The sequence below is a fragment of the Cannabis sativa genome, chromosome 7 (genome assembly GCF_029168945.1).
Source record: "Cannabis sativa cultivar Pink pepper isolate KNU-18-1 chromosome 7, ASM2916894v1, whole genome shotgun sequence".
NCBI lineage: Eukaryota > Viridiplantae > Streptophyta > Magnoliopsida > Rosales > Cannabaceae > Cannabis > Cannabis sativa.
In genome coordinates, this window is record NC_083607.1 from 59,787,677 (window position 1) to 59,808,035 (window position 20,359).

Sequence of the window (20,359 nt, forward strand, 5' to 3'; positions counted from 1 at the left end):
GTTAGTCCAAAGAGGAAATAAAGATGAACAAAACACTAAAGCATGCTCCGGAGATTCCAATTCCTCCCCACACCGACTACACATCGGTTGTACAAGAACCTTGCGCCGAATAAGTTGAGAATTAGTAGGAAGAGCCTGATGATACATCCGCCAAAGGAAGATCTTCACTTTCTGAGGAACCTTTGATTACAAGAAGAAGAGCCTACCCTTTCCGGCCCCCAAGACATCAAGAGCCACCACATACCCACTTTTCACAGTATAAGCACCAGAAGAACTAAAGTGCCAACACCACCGATCAGCACCAACACCACACCCCACCGGAATACCAAGAATAGCATCGATATCCATCTGCAAGAAGTGTTGAGACAAAGCCTGCAGATTCCGACCCCCACCTACATCAATCAAGTCATGAACCCTCACATTAGCTGAAGGAACAGGTGTAATAGGGCGAAAAGTCCTCGGCCGAGGGATCTAAGGGTCACGAAACGCATCAATAGAATAACCATCTCCAACCACCTTCCGCATCCCAATCTGCAACAACTCTAATCCCCAAACCAAACTGGACCACAGATGAGACGAACCTTGGCGATCCTTAGCCTCCAAAATTGACGTTCCTGGGAAATATTTATGCTTCAAAACCCGACCTGGCAACGAATCCGGCGACTGAAACAACCGCCACACTTGCTTCACGAACATAGCTTGATTAAACAGGACTAAGTCCTTAAAGCCTAAACCCCCTTTCACTTTCGGCTGGCAAACATCATCCCATTTCACCCACGCAATCTTCTTCTTATCACCCTTTGTACCCCACCAAAACTGAAGAATGATCGAACGGAGCTTATCACACGTCGTAACCTGTAATCGAAACATACTCATAAGGTAATTTGGAACCGCCTGCAGAACCGCCTTAATTAGAATCTCACGCCCCCCCGCTGAGAAGAAACTCCGCTTCCAACCCCGCACCTGTTTCTGGACCTTGTCACAAATACTAGCAAACGTGCGCTTCTTATTCTTGCCAATAACAGTCGGCAACCCCAAATACTTGTCGTGAGTGGCCACTGAACCCAAGCCTAAAATACCCAATACACTAGTACGATCTGCATGCTGAACATTCGGACTGAATGTGATTGCAGATTTATCAAAATTGACTTGTTGCCCAGAAGCCCTCTCATAACACTGAAGAATCCGACGAATAGACTCTGCTTCCCTACCATTAGCTCTCCCAAAAATCAAACTATCATCCGCAAAAAATAGGTGAGACACCCGCGGACCAAAGCGAGAACACCTAAACCCCATCAAATCACCACTCATCTCAGCCTGCTGAATGAGCATTGAAAGTGCCTCAGCACAGAAAAGAAACAAATAAGGAGAAAGAGGACACCCCTGTCTCAATCCTCGCGAAGGGACCACACTTCCCCGAGGCCTCCCATTAACCAAAAAAGCATACTCAGCCGAAGACACAAAATCCATAATCAAGTCCACCCATCGACTCGGAAACCCAAACCTGGACATGATAGCACGCAAGAAACACCACTCAACCCGATCATATGCCTTACTCATATCCAATTTCAACGCCATAAACCCACGAACACCATTATTCTTCTTAAACAAAGAATGTAGCAGCTCAAACCCCACCATGACACTATCATGAATCGCCCTACCCAGAACAAACGCACTCTGAAACGATGAAATCAACGGAGACAAAGTACCTTTCAATCGTAAAGCCACCGCCTTAGTCACAATCTTATACATCACACTACAAAGACTAATAGGCCGATACTCCTTCACAAACCCAGGCTTACTAACTTTCGGAATCAATACCACATGTGACTTATTGAACTTCCTGACTGATTGCTCCCCATTAAGAATGGCAAGGCACACAGCAGTAACATGAGGACCAACAATATCCCAGTACCTATGGAAAAAGATTGCATGGAACCCATCCGGCCCAGGCGCCTTCGTAGCACCAATAGCTCGAACCGCAGCAACCACCTCATCAGCAGTAAACCGAGCCTCAAGCAAATCCCGCTCAGCCTGAGAAACTCTGGCCCCAATATTACCAATACCCTCTTCCACCTGTTGCACAGAAGGAGAAGTAGAGGAGAAAATTGTACCAAAATAACGCTCAATCTCACTAATAATATCTTCTTCCGTACTCAACCTGCGGCCATCCTCCGTCGTAATCTCCACAATTGCGTTCTTCTTTTTCCTCCCCCTAGCCTTATTGTGGAAATACTTAGTATTTCTATCCCCAAGAGCAAGCCAATTAGCACGCAATCTCAATTTCCAGTAACATTCCTCACGAGTTAAAAGGTCATTCAATTTATACTCAAGACGCTTCACCTCCTCCATACGGACCAAAGGCGCAGACACATTAAGAAGATCATCCAATTCTTTCTGAGTTTCTCGAACCTGTCTAGGAATAGACCCATACTTACTCTTATTCCACTCCACCAACTTATCCGCACACAAGCCAAAAATATCAATAAGACTATCTTGACTAGCTAAAGGATAATCCGTTGACAACCAGGTCCTATTAATAATTTCTTGACAGTCAGGATCCTTCAACCAATGAGTTTCAAACCGAAAACCCCTCTTTTTATCATACTTTTGCCGCCTAGCAACATTCTCCAAAATTGCCACAATAGGTCTATGATCTGAATGAAGAAAGTCACCATTAAGAACCTTAACAAAAGGAAACAAATCATGCCACCTTTGGTTGCAAACATAACGATCAAGACGTTCTTGGACATGCGCACCCCCATTCCTTTTATTCATCTATTTAAAACATTGACCCTCAAACCCCAAATCCACCAAAGAGCACCCATCCAATGCATTTTGGAACTCAGTCATAGCCACCATACTCCGATCAGAACCACCCTTTTTCTCATTTATCGAAAGAATCTCATTAAAATCACCACCACAGACCCATGGAAGATCAAATAAATCCTTAAGTCTACATAATAATCTCCATGATTCAGACCGACACCTCGCCTTCGGGTTACCATAAAACCCCGTGAATCGCCATAAATCCCTACCAGGGCACTTAACCAGAGCATCAATATGACCAAAAGTGAATGACTTAACACTCACCTCCCAATCATCATTCCATAACAATAACAGGCCACCACTCTTCCCAACACAATCAACATGAAAACTATTTGAAAAATTAATTTGTCGCCTAATACCTTCCGCCCAACCACCATAAAGTTTAGTTTCCGACAAAAAAGCTAAACTTGGGGAGAACTTACGAACCACTGCTCGCAAGGCAGTCAACGCACCAGGGTTCCCCAAGCCCCGGGCGTTCCAACATAAAAGACTCATGGCTCCTGGCCAGCCTGCTCTGCAGACATCACCAATACTGAATTCATAACCTCGGAATTCATTTCCGAAATTCCATCTTTTCTTCCCTTCTTGACACAATCATTATTATACTTAATATCCATCTTCCTTTTACCTCCTCCACCCGAACGCGGACTAAGCTTATTTAGGGCATTAGCCACAATAACATGGGACAACTTCGGGCTAATAGGAAAAGAACTAGATTTAGGCATACCTTTTGAACTCCGGCTCACAAACGCTTTGACACGCTTCCAAGTCTTGGTTTTTTGTGCTTTGATAAGAGGTTCAAAAGTATTTTGAAATGCATGGCTAAAAGATAACTCTTGTTGAGAGGAATGATGCAAAATGCCTTTTCCTTTATTTATTTGTTGTATCCGATCATTACTGGGGCCCTCCATTTCAATCTCATGACCACTATCCACCCTCTCCCCAGCCGAAGAAGTACCCACACCAGCCGAGACACGTGGAAGCCTCTCCTTGACATGCAGCACCTCGGTTCCAGCATTTAACTCATCAACTTTACACACCCCAGGAGGCATTAAATCCACTTTTCCATTGTCACATGACTCACCATCAACACATATCACCTTCGGCATAAGCTCCAACTTTCCTATATCAGATGACTCCTCATCTCCACACACTACAGTGGGCACCCTCACCAAATTTCCACTATCACCATGACCACATTCAGATAAATGACCATCCATCTTCCCACTTGATGATCGAACTCGTAGCTCTGTATCACCATTGCCCCCATGTTCAGCAACAACACCATCCATCTCTTCTTCATCTCGTTCCCGTCTTCCCAAAATTGAGGTAGGAGCCAAATGTTCTTGAGTTAGGCTTGAAAATCGTGGCCGAGATCTCTCCACCGCAGAGATGATTTTCAAAGCTTCCCCCATGGACATGATCGGCCTGTTGTTTGGAGACTCCGCACGCTTCTTATTGAATCTGAAATTATCTCGAGGAGGTGATGCTGGGGCACATAACCATGAACCGAACCTCCCACCATCAAACCGTGGATTATCTCCAGCAAAATCTCTAAGAGGACAATCCAAAGCCTTGTGGCCAATGATGCCACAATCATAGAAAAAATCAGGTAAATGCTCATATTGAAAAAGGAGAGAAACTTCATTACCTTGATCATCAATAGCCACCCTCAATCCCCTTTTAAGAGGTTCAGTAATATTCAATCTTACCCTCACTTTCATGGTGCCATTCACAAGCTTTATATCTTCCAGCTTACCAATCCGCTCCCCCCACTCTCTAGCAAAGAGTTTCGTCATGCACGCTAATGGCACATTATTGATAGAAATCCAAAAGGAAGAAAAATCAAAATTCATCTTAGAAACTTCACCCAGACCCATGGGTTTCACAAAGCAAATCAGTTGTTTATCAATAGTCCAAGGACCACCACCAAAGACTCTCTGCCTATCCTCACGACAGCCAAAGAAAAATCAAAAAATATTCTTAGAACTCAACTCTTCAACCTGGAATCTACGGTTAATTTTCCAAACCCCTTTCATTGCTCTCACAATTCCTTCTTTATTAGCAGGTCTAGGGCCAATAACTTTCCCAATCAAACACAAATCAAGCCTCTTTTTACCTTCTTCAACCCCAGCCTTATTGAGAGGAAGAACCGGCCCATCCCCTTCATCAAGAATCAAAACTTCAGCTAGCCGATTCACTAATTCCATATCCATAATCCTATCACTGAGAATCAGAACACACACCAGAAAAACGACGCAAGAAATCGCAAAATTAACCCTTCCCATGAAGGGACTGTTCTTCCCAGGTTGTTTCAGAGGACCGAAACAAACGGGAGACTCTAATTCCAATGCTTTAGTTGATATTTTAGTTGATATTTGATATTACTTATTTTTAGTATGGGATAAGTATCTCTTTTTTGACATACAAAGAGAAAAAATATTATAATTAATTCCAATAAGCTTTCCCAACAAAATCTACCAACCAAATAAAAATTGTAAGTAAATATGTGCATCACGTGCCGACTTAGCCCATATTTTAAAAAGTTTATGAAAATACGAGTAGTATTGTATCGTGCCTATAAATTTATAAGGTAGGCTGGTATTTTAGAACTGTGTTTTACTCTTGATGCAAACTAATTTCTTTTTTTATATGAATTTGAATTCGTTTTTTATATTTTTATTATAATTAATGAACTAATTACTAAATTATATGTATTTTTTATAATTTTTCAATAATAATTACACACAACAAAAACTATAATTATAAAAATTTAAATATTTACTATCATGTTATTTGATTTGATAATTGATAAATAAATATTTCTTCTTCTTCCCAACATTATTATTATTATTATTATTCTTTTTTATTATCTTTTAGATTTGTGACCTTAATAAATAGTATCAATAAAAAGAAAAGGTTAGTACTTAGTTGGGGAGTTTGATTTGTTAACTATATTCACGGATTTAGCTACACAACACCACCGGCTAACATATTATCACCCACCAAAACCAATATATGTATTTATTTCATTAAGACAAATAAAACTAAAGCCGGCCATATATATTTAAGACACACGATTTTGTCTCGTAATGTATTTTTACCGAATGTATTTTGTGGTATATTAAATGGGTCTTAGGTACATTAGATGGGTCTTAGGGTACATTAAATGGGTCTTAGGGTACAATAGATGGTTCTCAGGGTAGTCTCAGGATACGTTACTATTTTATAACCCTAATTACCCCTAGATCAACTCCAGCTCTCATATTAAATAACTATCTCATCTAACGATTGTCGCACATCACGGAATACATTCCGTGAAAGTACATCACGGGACAAAACCGTACCCATATATATTTAATAAAACTTTACCTTATTTCAATCAAAAATAAATAAATAAAAATCTTTACCTTATTTTGAATATTGTTATATAAACGTGAAAATTTAGATTTGACGTCATTATTATTAAAAAAAATGGGATTTAATTTTTTTAAGTGTGAAATATTACATTCCAGAGTTATATATTAAACATCATACTCATTTTTTAAAAATTCTGTGTTGAAAATATAATTCAAAAAATATTAGACGAGTGCAAGTTTTTCTTTTTATACATGATCAACATATTATTTTGAAACTAAGTCATAATCCAATTATAGATTTTTCATAATTAAATAAATATTACATTAGTGTGATGATGAAATCTATTAAAAAAAAGGTATTATTTTGAAAGTTATCAAAATATGTTATTGGGTGATTCTACAATGCACCCCCTTAAAAGAGATGTACTGATGCACCCTTAACTTGTTTTGTCATCTAGAAGAATTTTTTAGTCTAACTTTTTTTCATATTCATGTACGTTATAGGTATTTAAGATATCCTACAAAATTTTGAAAAATTCGGAATAATTTACCATATAGAAAATAATGTTCAAACAGCCTATTTTACACGCGTATAAAATAAAATAGTCACGCGTGCAATACACTGTTTGAACATAGTTTTCGACGTGTTAAACTTTTCCAAATTTCTTAAAATTTTGCCGGATGTCTTAAATAACTATAACATACATGACCATGAAAAAAAATTTGACTAAAAAATTATTTCGGATGCTAAAACACATAAGGGTGCATCAATATATCTATTTTAGGAGTTGTATTGTAGAATTTTCCTATGTTATTTCTTATCTAATATATATTTGGAGATTTTTTTTATTTTTACAACTTAAAATAATTTTTTTTTATTATTATTTTTAAGAAATCCATATAGAAAGTCATATAGAAACTATCAGAGCAATCGGTAAATTTTTTTAAAAAAAAAGTAAAAAATAAAATATGAAATAATTTCTCTTTTTAAAATAAAAATGTTTTAATAAAACTTAGTAACTGTTTTTGTAGTTTGTTGGAAAAGATCCTAACTTTACAATAACAAATATTTATTTATTTATATTGTTGTTGTTGTTGTTGTTGTTGAGAATGATATATGATGAAAACAAACAAACAAACAAAAAATGAGGTTGATTGATGATAATGGGAAAATCAACAACATGTAGAAGAGGTTTGTTTTTCGAATCAAAATTGCTCTGTTTTTCTCTGCTCTATCTTTTAACATCTCTCTTCTTAGCTCTCTACACTTCTCTCTCCAATACCAAATGTCTCTTTAGATCTTCACCTTTTGAACCTCTTCACATACCACTTTTTACCTACCCTTCTTCCTATGGACAACACAAGTATGCAATCTCAACCCTTCGTTCCACTTGTTCATCACCTGTGTTTTTTTCAGGTATATAATTTCTATATCCAAAAATTCTTTATTTGGGTCATCTTAATTATGGATTTTGATTAATGGGTTTTGTTCAGATTATTTACATGTATTGAAGGAGATTCAAGATTTGTCTACACAAGATTATTCACCTATCTCATCTTTGAAATATATGCAAAGAAAGGCTGAGACTTTTGGTGGAAAATTTAGTGCACAAGAGAGGTTTTCATATTTTGATCAAAGCAATGTCACAAAAATTCCTTGTGGATTCTTTAAGGATTTTCCAATTAGTGATTATGGTTAGTTTCTTTCTTTGTAACAATTATTTCGATATTTAGCGCTTGTTAAAACTTTTTCTAAGCAATCTTCTTTCTGCAATGATCTTAAGTTCATGGATTAGTTCGGTATGCAGTTCATATGAATAAAGAACTTGCGTAGTTAGATAAGATCCCTTCTTTTCTCGGGGATTTAATATCTTTTAAGTTGTTTAACGTTATTATTTTTATTTCCAATAAATTTATTCATTGTCACGAAACAATTTGATAATCTTTATTTTTTTTTTAAATGTGTGACAGATCGAAATGAAATGGAAAATTGTAGAGGAGTTGTAGTGGTCTCAGCAATTTTTAATGACCATGACAAAATTAGACAACCAAAGGGACTTGGATCAAAAACACTTGACAATGTATGTTTTTACATGTTTATTGATGATGTAACACACAAAGGACTAAAGTACCACAAATTAGTTTCAGAAAACAACAATAGAATAGGAGCATGGAGAATTGTCAAAGTTTTGAGCAAAGATTTGTATGAGAATCCAGCTATGAATGGAGTCATAGCTAAGTATTTAATTCATAGGCTTTTCCCAAATGTGAAATTTAGTATTTGGGTTGATGCCAAGTTGCAATTGATGGTTGATCCTTTGCTTTTGATTCATGGACTTGTTGTGTCAAAGAATGTAGATATGGCTATTTCTAAACACCCCTTTTATATTCACACCATGGAAGAAGCTATGGCTACTTTAAGGTGGAAGAAATGGTGGGATGTTATTGGTTTGAGGACACAAATTGAAACATATTGTGAGTTTGGTTTGCAACCATGGAGCCCTAATAAGCTTCCCTACCCCTCAGGTGATAATGCAATTTTTTATTTAGTATTTTTATTTTGAGTTGTTTGCGGCATAACTACTTAATATTTTAAGCTAATAACCTGTAAAGATTTATTGATTTATGCCTATTAATACGCTGAAAAAATCAATAGATCTTTACCGATTACAAATATTAAATAGTTATGCTGTAAATTTTCATTTTAATTTTTTATTTTTTAAATAAATGCATGTTTGATAAGCTTAAGAAGTAGATCGTGCATAGTGTAATGCATGATGTTATATCTGAAAATGAATTAATTATATATACCATATATAATTTGGTTAGGTATATACTAACATTTCAAGAGTTGTTAGACCATTTTGAATCATAATCATACATGTCTTATATTTTGTTGTACAAGTAAAGATGAAATAATAGATTTTCTAATTAAGACTAGTTGTGATGAATGTAATTAGCATAGTAATGTAAAATTTCAATATTGGAAAGTTACTTAAGGAACAAGAGATTATCATTGCTTTAGTTAATGATTATATATATGTATATCTTTATTTAGACAGTTAGCATAAATAACTTTAAGAACTTAGGTGGCGTTTCGTTGGAGGTAATGAAATGGAATGGAATGGAAAGGAAACAATTTTCATTCTATTCCTTTGTTTGGTTGCATTTTAAAGAATTGGAATAGCATTCCAATGGAATGCTCTTTCCACTATTTTGGTGGAATGACTATTCCATTTTAAAAAGAAAGGAATGACTATAATGTAACAAGAAAAAAAATTTAATTATTTTTTTATCAATTTTTTTTTTATGCATTTTAAATTTTATTCCATTCCTATTCCTATTCTTATTCTCATTCCTATTCCTATTCTCATTCCTATTCCTATATTTTCATTCTTCCTAACCGCCTTCTTAAAGCCCTGGTTGTTGTGAGAATACTTTTCTTGGCTTCATTGAGAATTTTTTCAAACACTTTTATTTGGTATTATATATACAGAGGCCGGTCTAAGTTTGTGTTTGGACCCATTAGTCTAGGTGCTCAAAAAAAAAAATTCTCTTTTAAAAGTATATAATATATATTTTTTACTAATTTTAAATTTCTAAATAAGGGTCAAATTTTTTTATTAGTATGATCTACTAAAATTTATGGTCGGTCCTATATATTTTTATTTATGGATATTGCACTTAAAAGCATGATGGGGAGCAATAAGTTGTTTTTCACTCAACTAGTCTAAAGTAATTCTAAGCAAGTTTACTTAATCAAATATTGAAGTTGTGACAAATAATTAATGAAAATGAAGGGGTAAAAACCTTTATTACTTTATTTTTTTAAAAAGAAAGGAAAAAAAAAAACATGTTGATGGCTTATATAGTACTAATTAAAGAACAATGTAGAATTCTTTGTTTAGTACATTGGAAGTGAAGTTTTTAAATGTAGGGTCCATGGTATTGATTAGTCTTGTGTTAGAGTGGTAGGAAGATTTTAATGTAGGAGGATCCCTTTTATCTCTTTCATAAGGATGTTTATTGGGATATTTGCAGCGAAACACTTTTAAAATATTTGTAATTATTACATTTATGACTTTAATAAAGAAAAAAAATAACAATAAAAATACTTTATTTTACAATTTTGCTATAACGGTATCATTTTTGTTGTTAAGTGCTAATTAAGCCCCTAAATAATAATAATTTAATAGTCATGTGTTTCTAAGTTGATATTTAACGGGCTTAGTTGACACTTAACAGCCAAAAAGAGTACGACAGCAATAAACTATAAGATAAGATACTTTTGCCGTCAATTTTTTTATTAGGGTCATATGTGTAACAATTGCAAATATTAAAAGAGTTTCGCCGCAAATATCCCTTATTCTTTTTTTTTTTTTGGTAATTGGGAGAAATTATGAATCAATTTTTCTGTATTGTGTAGTGTTATCTCATTTTTTTGGAAAATTCTAAATAATTTTTTTTTTTTGGAAAGCAATTCTAAATAATTTAAGGTGCTTGACTTTTTATATGTGTCCAATTGATGTTTTATATTTAATTTTCAATATTATAAATTATTCAAATTTTCTAAAATGAAAAAAAATGTCTATAATAACTATAATATTGTAGACCGTTTTAATTTCTCCAAATATCGTAAACATAGATGTTTCTATTTATAGAGATAAAAGTAACACTTAGTCCTTAAATTTACAACCATTGTTATTAGGAATCAGCAGTTCTCATAAGTCATTTTGTTTTGTGGTGAATTTATACTAATATTTTATTGTCCTAATTATTAAATTAAAATACATGACATTAATATTTTGTAATAAAGTTATATGATACCTCTATATTTATAGGAATATACTCATTATTGATATATTTGTTTTTATTGGTGATTTATTTTGGTAGATGTACCGGATAGTGCTCTTATAATAAGAAAGCATGGATTGAAGAGCAACCTATTCTCTTGCCTAATGTTCAATGAGTTGGAAGGTTTTAACCCTAGAGACCAATTGGCTTTTGCATTTGTGAGAGACCAAATGAGACCAAAATTGGAAATGAACATGTTTGAAGTGGAAGTGTTTGAGCAAATTGCAGTTGAATATAGGCATAACATCATAAAGTACCATACAAGCCATCATCATGATCATGATAATAATAGCACCATTCTTGGAGGGTCTCAATCTCATCATTCTCATACCAAAAACTCAAAAATAATTAATCATTCTCTTGATTTGATCAACTATGGAAGCAACAAGTGTCAAAAGTATCTTTCCAAGATGTGGGATGAATCTCGTTAATCTCATGATCGATTTTTTTTCTCATATAGAGTATTACTTTTGTATTTATTGGTAGGGCGTTTCACTTTTAATATTTAGAAAAATTATAACTTATTTTTTAAAATATCAGTGTACATTGTACTTATAATAAGTATTTCATTAGATTTTAAAAAATTTTAAAGAATTTATAATACTAGAAACATAATTCAAAATAATTGATTGCGCACATGCAACTCAATATTTGAAGTTTTGAACTATGTTTTTCAATACTATAAATTATTTGTTTTATTAAAACAAAAAATCATAATATACTTGCTATAATTAAAATGTATACCGTCATACAAAAAAATTATGATAAAATTTCTTCAATTTTAAAAGGTTCTTAGAACCAAAAGTGATGTCTCTACTATAAAATTTACCTACATTGAAGTTAAATTAAAAGTATAAAATTGATTATAGCTTCCTTCTTTTTTTGTATATTAGAGACTAGTTTTTGCTTTTTGGTAGTTCCCAACTATATTTATTTATTTATTTAATTATTATTATTGTAAAGAGAGAAAGAAAGGTCATGTATTATTTGGAGATCAAACTTCAACAAAATAAATAAATAAATGGTCTAAGTTGAAACCACATAGCTAAGAAGTAAGAAGAGGCTTAATACAATATTGTCAATTACTTAATACTCTTAAGTGGAATGGGATATCAAAGTGTATAATTTAACATTACACATAAAACTATTAGCTAAAGGATGATGCATTTTAAGTGACATTTTATGAGTTACTGAATTCAATTATTTGATATTCTAAATTGAACCAAGTTTCAATTTTCAAATGAGTTGCAACTCAAATAATGTTGGGGCACATTAAGAAAGATGGTTATTTTAGTTATTTTACAAAGATGAGTTTTGAACCTTAGTACACAAAATAGTTTCAGGTCCAAAAAACACTAACTTTTGAAATAATATAATAATGGCTGCAATAAAAAGCAGACCCTTGAAGAAAATTATGAACCTTTTTGGTATAGAAATCTTTTATCTGTATCAATCTATTGATGATGCAAGGCCTAACAATGGCCATTTTTCCTCAAAATTTTGCATAGTGAATTTTCATGAGAACCATTGGGATTTTCGGCATTTTCCAGAGGATTTTGAAATATCTTGGCTGATCATGAAACTCCACTTCTGGTCCCATGTCATTGTACTCTTCTGATTTCTCAAGAATCATTTCTAACCCGAAATCAGTTTGATTCTCCATGCTCTCCAACCTAACATTCTTCCATTCGAACGCCTCACGTCCCAATGTAGAATCACTTTCTGAATTCAGTAGGACAATTATGGAGGATCTCCCATATCAAAGGCAAGAACTCTTGACATGAATGTTGACAACTTTAGCAGGCCTCCATGACACTGCCAATTCGATCCCGAGTTCACGGTGCAGTAGACATTTCATGAGAATTATCATTTCTTGTTTCGTTGTTTTCAACACGACGTTGATGCTTCTTAACCCCAAGGGTTTTAAAATGCCATACTGTGTCAGCTATCTCATCTTGAGGCAAACTCAAACCATGTTTCTTAATTGATCTATGCAGCTCACAAAAGAATTTGGGGTTTTCAAGCTTAATATATTCATGTAAAACCCTCTCATGATCAGGCACCCAATTCCTCGGAAATGGAGTGTAATCACACGAAGGAATCAAAGACATATGCGAGAATTGAACACCTTCAATGGCGTCGACAAGTCCCATCCTCAAAAGATCAGAGTACTCTGGTGCAGCATTGTTGCTGCTCTCCCTCAACGGACGACTCAAATCACGAGAAGCTATTCCATAAACTTTAGCTCGAGATTTCAATCTGTACCTCGCAGCATACAATTTAGCCAACGAGCTACGAATCACATAAGCACAAAAGCCAACAACTTTCTTACGATTATCAGCATATCTATACCAATCAGCCATTGTCTCAAGAAACTTATTCATCTGAGCATTGGTATGAGCTTGACCCGAGTAAAGCATAGGAGTACAAGGCAACGGCTCGGGATCCTTATCACCCTTAACAAACCGAAGCCTCCTAAAATGGCGTATACATTGTTGTAAGCTAGCAGTAACAGAGAGCAATGTCCCAACACCTTTCTGGCTCACAATGTTACCACCACTAGAGGTGTACCGAAGCGTCGGGTGAATCACCCTCCTGCATATGATATGATCCAAGAACTGAATTCCTCTACTAATGTGTTCAATCTCCAAAGTTGAATTATCTAATCTCAACCCAAATCTCCATTGACAAAACTCAATTATCTTCTTACGAATATCAACTGCATCTTCTCTAGGACCTCTAATCCCAATCAAGAAATGACCCCCATATCTTAAATAATCCATTTTTCTAGTCTTTTCCTTTCCACTTGAAGGAACAAATTCAGGCCAAGATGGGTTATGACAACCATCAAAGATTGAATCTTTCCAAATTGAATCAACACTAGATGGCTTAAAGAACTCAACTATCTTATCTTCAATCATATAATCTAATTCACTAAGACATATATTAGCAAGTAAAGGACTAAGAATTCCACAATAACCATAAGAAGGTACCTTAGAAGCTTCTTCAGGAGCAAAATCAAAGAATGATCTAAGCCAATAAGGGTCTGGTTTAGGTTCATTCTCATTAAGAATCTTCTTCTTAGTAGAACCTTTCTTAGTCTTCTTCTTCTTCCAAGCAATATCTGCATTAAAATCTCTTCTTACTGAATTTGGATTATGAGTTTTCAAAGCTGATTTCATCAAACCCAAGATTTTCTTATCCTTAACAACTTTCTGTAAACAACCCATAACAACATCTCTCTCTAAACCATACAAAATCTCACTCAAATCTCCTCTCAAAAACCAGAGATACCCAGCAAAATTACTCCTGATTGTACGGATTACAGTATGAGCATTCCTACCAGGTCGAAACCCATGAGATTTCTTCGAGAATCGTGCTTCGAAAACAGGCTCCAAAACCATCAACAAAACCTCCTGAACAACCCTATCTTGAAAACAAGGCTCGTCCGATTCGAGCAAAGCTCCAAGTTTCCGTTTTGACATGATTTTCGCAGTGGGTTTCTCGTTAGGGTTCCGTACGTACTGATCAATCTTCCTATTCCACGAGAATTGACCATGAACGACGGCGTTTCGTAGCGAAAGAAGGGAATGGAGGATTTGGGTATGGATGGCATTCCGAGGAGGGAATGTTCCGGTCACGTGAGCGCACGTGCGCTGGTAGGCCAAGACCCAGAGATCGAATTTGGAGAGGAAGCCAGTGAGGTTGGGAATGGTGATTACAGGTGGAGAAGAGAAGGCTTTGACCCACATGGCTGAACATATATCAATGGGGTCTTCTTTGAGGAGTGAGTATGGGTCATGATGCTGAGACTGAGCTGGTGGTGGAGTGGAGAAGAAGGAATGAGAGAGTGAGCGAGTTTGGGTTTTGAATAACAAGCTTGAGGTTTTGCACTCCAAGTGTTTGATCAATGTTCTCATATACATTTTAGACTGTTTTTGTTTGATTCAGAGCTTTGGAATGAATAAATGAATGAATGAACATGTTCTTCATTACCTTCCTCCTGTGAGCTTCGCCATGGAAGGTTTGTGTACAGTTACAGCAGCAATCCAATCCAAGCTTTGGTTATGGCTATTGGGGTTAGTCTTCTTCTTCGCCATGAAAGTGTGTTTAAATTTGTTTTTGTATGAAATGGAATTGAACCAAAAATGCAAAAATGTTTATAATGCTGGATAATTTTGTAAATACGTAAAATTATTTACTGTTTTTGCAATTCAATCCCTGGTAATTTTATTCCTGCAAACAAATCCTTAAAGTTTTTTTTTTTTTTAATGAGAAGAGAAAACCTGGATCGAATAGTCAAATCTATCATTACAACATTATCGATAACAGAAGCAACATTGCTACTAATAAAAGTACAATTTGATTAATAACAAGCACCACGAATAAGATAATGAGTGACATTATTAGTAAATTATTTGACAATACAAACTTAAAAATTAACAAAAGAATCAATTAAAACTTTATCTGAAACTATAAAGAACCAAAAACAGAAGGCATAATAATAGTACTTTCAATCGCTTCAATTGTATCCTTCCATCATTTCTTTTTAACCCTACTTAGGGCTTCCTTAACACCAATGGCTTCGGCCAAATTGGTTTAAACTTTGAACACAACTATTTTTAAACAAAGTAAAAGCCTCAATCATGTGGCCCTCATCATCACGAGCAAGGCAACCAACACCAAATGCTTGACTTGCTGCAAATAAAGCTCCACTATATTTCCCTTGATTTTATTTAGTTCCGGTTTATTCCAATAGAGTAATTTTTATTATTTTTAACGTACCTCGCTACTCACAACTCTGATTGGCACAATTTTGGTGTCGTTAGAAAGCTTATTCAAAGCTTTTACAAAATCATGTTTCACTAGGAAATCCAAATTCGAAGTCCTTATAGCCTAAATTCAAGTTATAAGTATAAAAATTTAGGCATCAAAATGATAAACACTTCTCTACTTAGTCAAATTTCAACTATTTGTGATATAGGAGGTTTTGATACCAAATCAATGTTTCTCGTTAAATCTCAAGATCAGTGGTCAGCATTGTATCTCAAGATCGCAAACCTCATCATTCAAATATAAGATCAACAGCTTAGATTGAAGACTAGCACTCAAAAGTATCTTCAAATAATATATATTATAATATTTAATTTTATTATTATTTTACATTTAAATTAGACTTAACCATGGTTAAGAGAGCCACGTTCGTAATTAACTTGAGTATCAAATCTATAAATAATTAGCTTTGTTTATTCATTTATTTTTATAATTTAATTTATCTCATAGTTTGTTATCAAACTTAAAAGCTCTCAAACTCTAATACCCTTTGTAATTTCCAAATCTTGCTTAGTAGGACAAAAGCTCAAGTAGATTAGCTTATTATTATTAGGGGATGAACTACTATAAATTACTTGTGTTCATTTATTTTATTTTTTTTCATTGCTAACTTCAACAATACTTCACCTTTAATTATTTTGATTTAATGTTATTAATTTTAGTACTTAAGAACTCACTCTTTATAATAAAGAAACTATAATAAAATTTGTTGCTTCCATTAACTCCTCTAAATAGGATTTGCATAAGGGCAAAAATAGTTATTATTGTTTGAAGGGATTTTTGCCATGCAAAAAAAAATTGAGAAGCAAAACTTTAAAATGACAATAGTTGAAGGAGAAAAGTAGTTGTGTGGGGCCAAACATTTGGCAGTTGGGTCCTTGCCCAAACCCAAAGCCTCATTTTTTGTGACTTTGGGCTAAACCCTATATTCTTTACACTATAAGTCTATAACAACTACCTCCTATGTCCAAGCTACACTCCAGTTTGCAAACATGAGGTGGCTATTAATTTTATTGGAGAAATGCTAAAAAGCACTAATAGTGTCTAGCACCCTCTTATGTATCAATATCGCTATTGGTTCAACTAAGTATCGGATCTTATATAGCTTAATGTAATAACTTTTAAGAAATATCGCTAGTCATTCGTAAGAGCATCTCCAATGGTAGCATTCTTTGAAGATGCTCTATATCTCCACATCATCCAAAATTTAATATTTTATTTTATTTTTCTTTCACATCATTTTTGGTACTTTTACTTTTAAAAATACTCCAATAGTATAATACCTTTTAAAAATGCTATAATTATGATATCACATATTATTATATATATAAGTTTTTTTCTTTATTAAACTATTATATATAGAGTAATTTGCGGCATAAATACCTAAGTTTTATGTCGAGTAGCAGATAAATACCTAAGTCGTATTTTTGGCGGTAAAAATACTTTCCGTCACTAGTGTGGAACTTTCGTAGGTACCTGACCGTTATGTGCCAGGTTAGTGGCCACGTGTCATTCTTTGATTAGTCCACGTCATTTAATTTATATATTTTATTTAAAAAATTAATTTAAACATTTAAAAAGTATTTTAATATTAAAAAAATCATTAAAAAATATAAAAATTATATTACAATTAAACATAATGTATTAAAAAACTAAATTACATACTTAAAATAAAATTAAACACATTTAATATACATTCAAATTCATCCATTGCTCCCGAATCCAAAAAATTTCTAACCCCAATTCAAATTCATCCATTGTTCTTCCCCAATTTTTTTTTACTCAGATCTACCTGTAGCAACATCAAATGCGGTCGAAAACTTCATCACTCACCAACATCTATCTAGCAAAATTAAATTGACAACAATGACTTTGTCGATGAAGAGGCACAAAGAAAAAACCTTACCTTTTTAAGGTGTTCAAGAGCTCATCCAAGACAAAAGCATCAACATTAGCAAAGAGCTCAAGAGCCTCATCTGGGTAAGACCCGGGTCCTGATCTAGCCTCATTAAGCTTATCATCAGCTCTCGCCACCGCCGGTCTATACAGAACCAGGTCGTACAAGAATCTCCCCTGAGGACTGAGCAGTGCAGCGTACATGGGTGGAGCGGAGACCGTAGCCAAATTGGGCGTGACCAGAGTCGATGAATCCTTCTCACTCGCGGGTTCATCTAATCGTCGTACATCGTTGGTCAACAGTCCCTGGAGGAACTTGACGGTGTCTGGTCCTCGGAACTGGACCACGGAGCAGGATTTGAGGAGGGAAGGTAAAGGACCCACTTTTTCGAGGTCTGCTTTCCGATGGAGGCTTCTGTAGTGACATAGATTGACCCAAATGGTTTTTGGGAACAGAAGGGCGTACCCAGATGAAGGGGACGAAGATTACTGGTTTTCAGCAAGAAGAAAATGGCAGTGAAGAAGAAGAGGACGATGAAGGGGACGAAGAAGAAAAGGGCAAGATTACTGGTGTTTGTGAAATTTTCTTTTGTGTTTATTTTTTAGTTTTAGGTTTTGAGTTTTAATTTATTTTATTTTAATTTAATTAAAATATGAATATTAAATATTTATTATTTTATTTTAATTTAAAATTATTTTTGTTTTATTTTTAATTTTTAAATTAATTTACAAATAAAAATTTTAAATTAAATGACGTGGACTAATCAAAGAATGACAAGTGGCCACTAACCTGACACATAACGTCCAGGTACCTACGGAAGTTCCATACTAGTGACGGAAGGTATTTTTACTGCCAAAAATACGACTTAGGTATTTATCTGCTACTTTGCATAAAACTTAGGTAATTATGCCGCAAATTACTCTTATATATATTGCACTTTTAATTTTTTAATGTATAAAAAAGACATAGCATCAATGCCATTGTGTGGCATCAATGCAAATTTTAAGAATAGCATTCTTTTATCTCCAATGGTATAGCATCTCTATATTTTGCCACATAAGTTTTCCACCTCATCAAGCATTCTCCAAAATATTACCATTGGAGATGCTCTAAGGGGACATGTCTAGAAGTGCTAGACACCACTGATGTTCAATAACAATAGGAAAATTTACATGGTATACTAACTTTTGCTATTTTTTTACAAAAATACTGTCAGGCGGTATTTTTTACTTTTTTACTGTATTTTTTTATAAGTTTCATACTGCAGTATACTGTGTTAAGTTTTCACTGGTGTTTTTTAGTTGTTCTAATGGTGTTTTAAATTGTTCTATTTTGTGTTCTACTGGTGTTTTATAAAAATACAGTATTTTTGTAAACTTTTTCGTGTGACAGTATTTTTGTAAAAGTTACCCCAAATTCTAATATTTTTGTAAATTTCCCTAACAATATTCTTTTATCTGTTATACGGTAAGTTCAGTTGAATTGTCCACGTGTAATACACTCGTGTACATATAGTACATTTATATTGGCCCACGTGTCTGCCATATTTTTTTATATATATTTTATGAACATAAAACTTATGTCACAAGATATGATTTATTTTCTAATACTTACTTGTTTCATATATGTGTAATTTCTGCCTTTTCAGATTTGTTTTTTTTTTCATATCAATTTTTTTTTTTAAAAAAAAAAAAAAATTGTCTAAGTGCTGAGTTACCATATTCAATTGTTATTTTGATAGCGGTAACCAGTTACCAGATTCTTCTTCTGCTAATCAATTTTATTAGTAACCATTATCAACTAGTTGTTACTTTTATAGTGGCAGCTTGACTAACTACCTTCTAATACTTCTCAAATATATATGTATATATATATATCTATATATATTTTTGATAACTAACTTTTTATTTCTAAATTTGTCTGACTGTCTTAGTAAGTAATTACCATTTAGTTGTTATTTTGACAGGGGTAACCAGTTACCATCTCTTCTTCTTTCTTTAGTGGTTATATCCTGATCTATTCTGTTTCTTCAGATATAGCAGTAACTAGGTACAAATCATTCTTACATGGCAGTAAAACTTGATAATGATAACATATTATATCACCACATTACTAAAAAAAATTAAAATAATTATACATTATATTGTGTATAATTAAAAGATACATAAAAACAATAAAAAAAAATACAAAAATACGGTTATATGAAATTTTAAATATTTTTACAATTTTATTTAAAAAATATGGTTTTTTAATGCTTTTATATTGTACTCTTGTTAATTTATTATTGATTTTTTGTTATTAGTATACTGTTGTTATTTAGATGTTATATTATCCTGTTTCTTTTATTTTTATATAATTTTTTTTATTTTATATTGTTTTTATAAAATATCGTAAAAATATAAAAAAAAAAATAAATGTAAAAATGTACAAAATTTACAAAAATAATTAGCATTTTATGTTAATTATTCCTGATTATAAAATGTGTACAATTTAAATTTAGGTGTGTAAATATCTATTTGCAAGTGTATATATATAGAGCATTGCTATTAGGTACCAGTGGTGCTTAGCACCACCTCGACATGTCGCG

General features: G+C 33.7%; 2 protein-coding genes across 2 annotated transcripts; one reads left to right on the forward strand and one right to left on the reverse strand.

Annotated features, from left to right (window-relative positions):
- Positions 1-7,276: 7,276 nt before the first annotated feature.
- On the forward strand, positions 7,277-11,664 carry LOC115697082 (alkaline ceramidase TOD1). Its single transcript, XM_030623992.2, has 4 exons — positions 7,277-7,605; positions 7,683-7,883; positions 8,160-8,714; positions 11,082-11,664. The coding sequence occupies exons 1-4, from the start codon at positions 7,347-7,349 to the stop codon at positions 11,471-11,473; spliced, it is 1,407 nt and encodes a 468-aa protein (XP_030479852.2). The 5' UTR covers positions 7,277-7,346; the 3' UTR covers positions 11,474-11,664.
- A 605-nt stretch (positions 11,665-12,269) lies between these two features.
- LOC115698248 (nuclear intron maturase 1, mitochondrial) lies at positions 12,270-15,173 on the reverse strand. The gene has a single exon (XM_030625448.2). The coding sequence runs from the start codon at positions 14,966-14,968 to the stop codon at positions 12,878-12,880; it is 2,091 nt and encodes a 696-aa protein (XP_030481308.2). The 5' UTR covers positions 14,969-15,173; the 3' UTR covers positions 12,270-12,877.
- Positions 15,174-20,359: the final 5,186 nt, after the last annotated feature.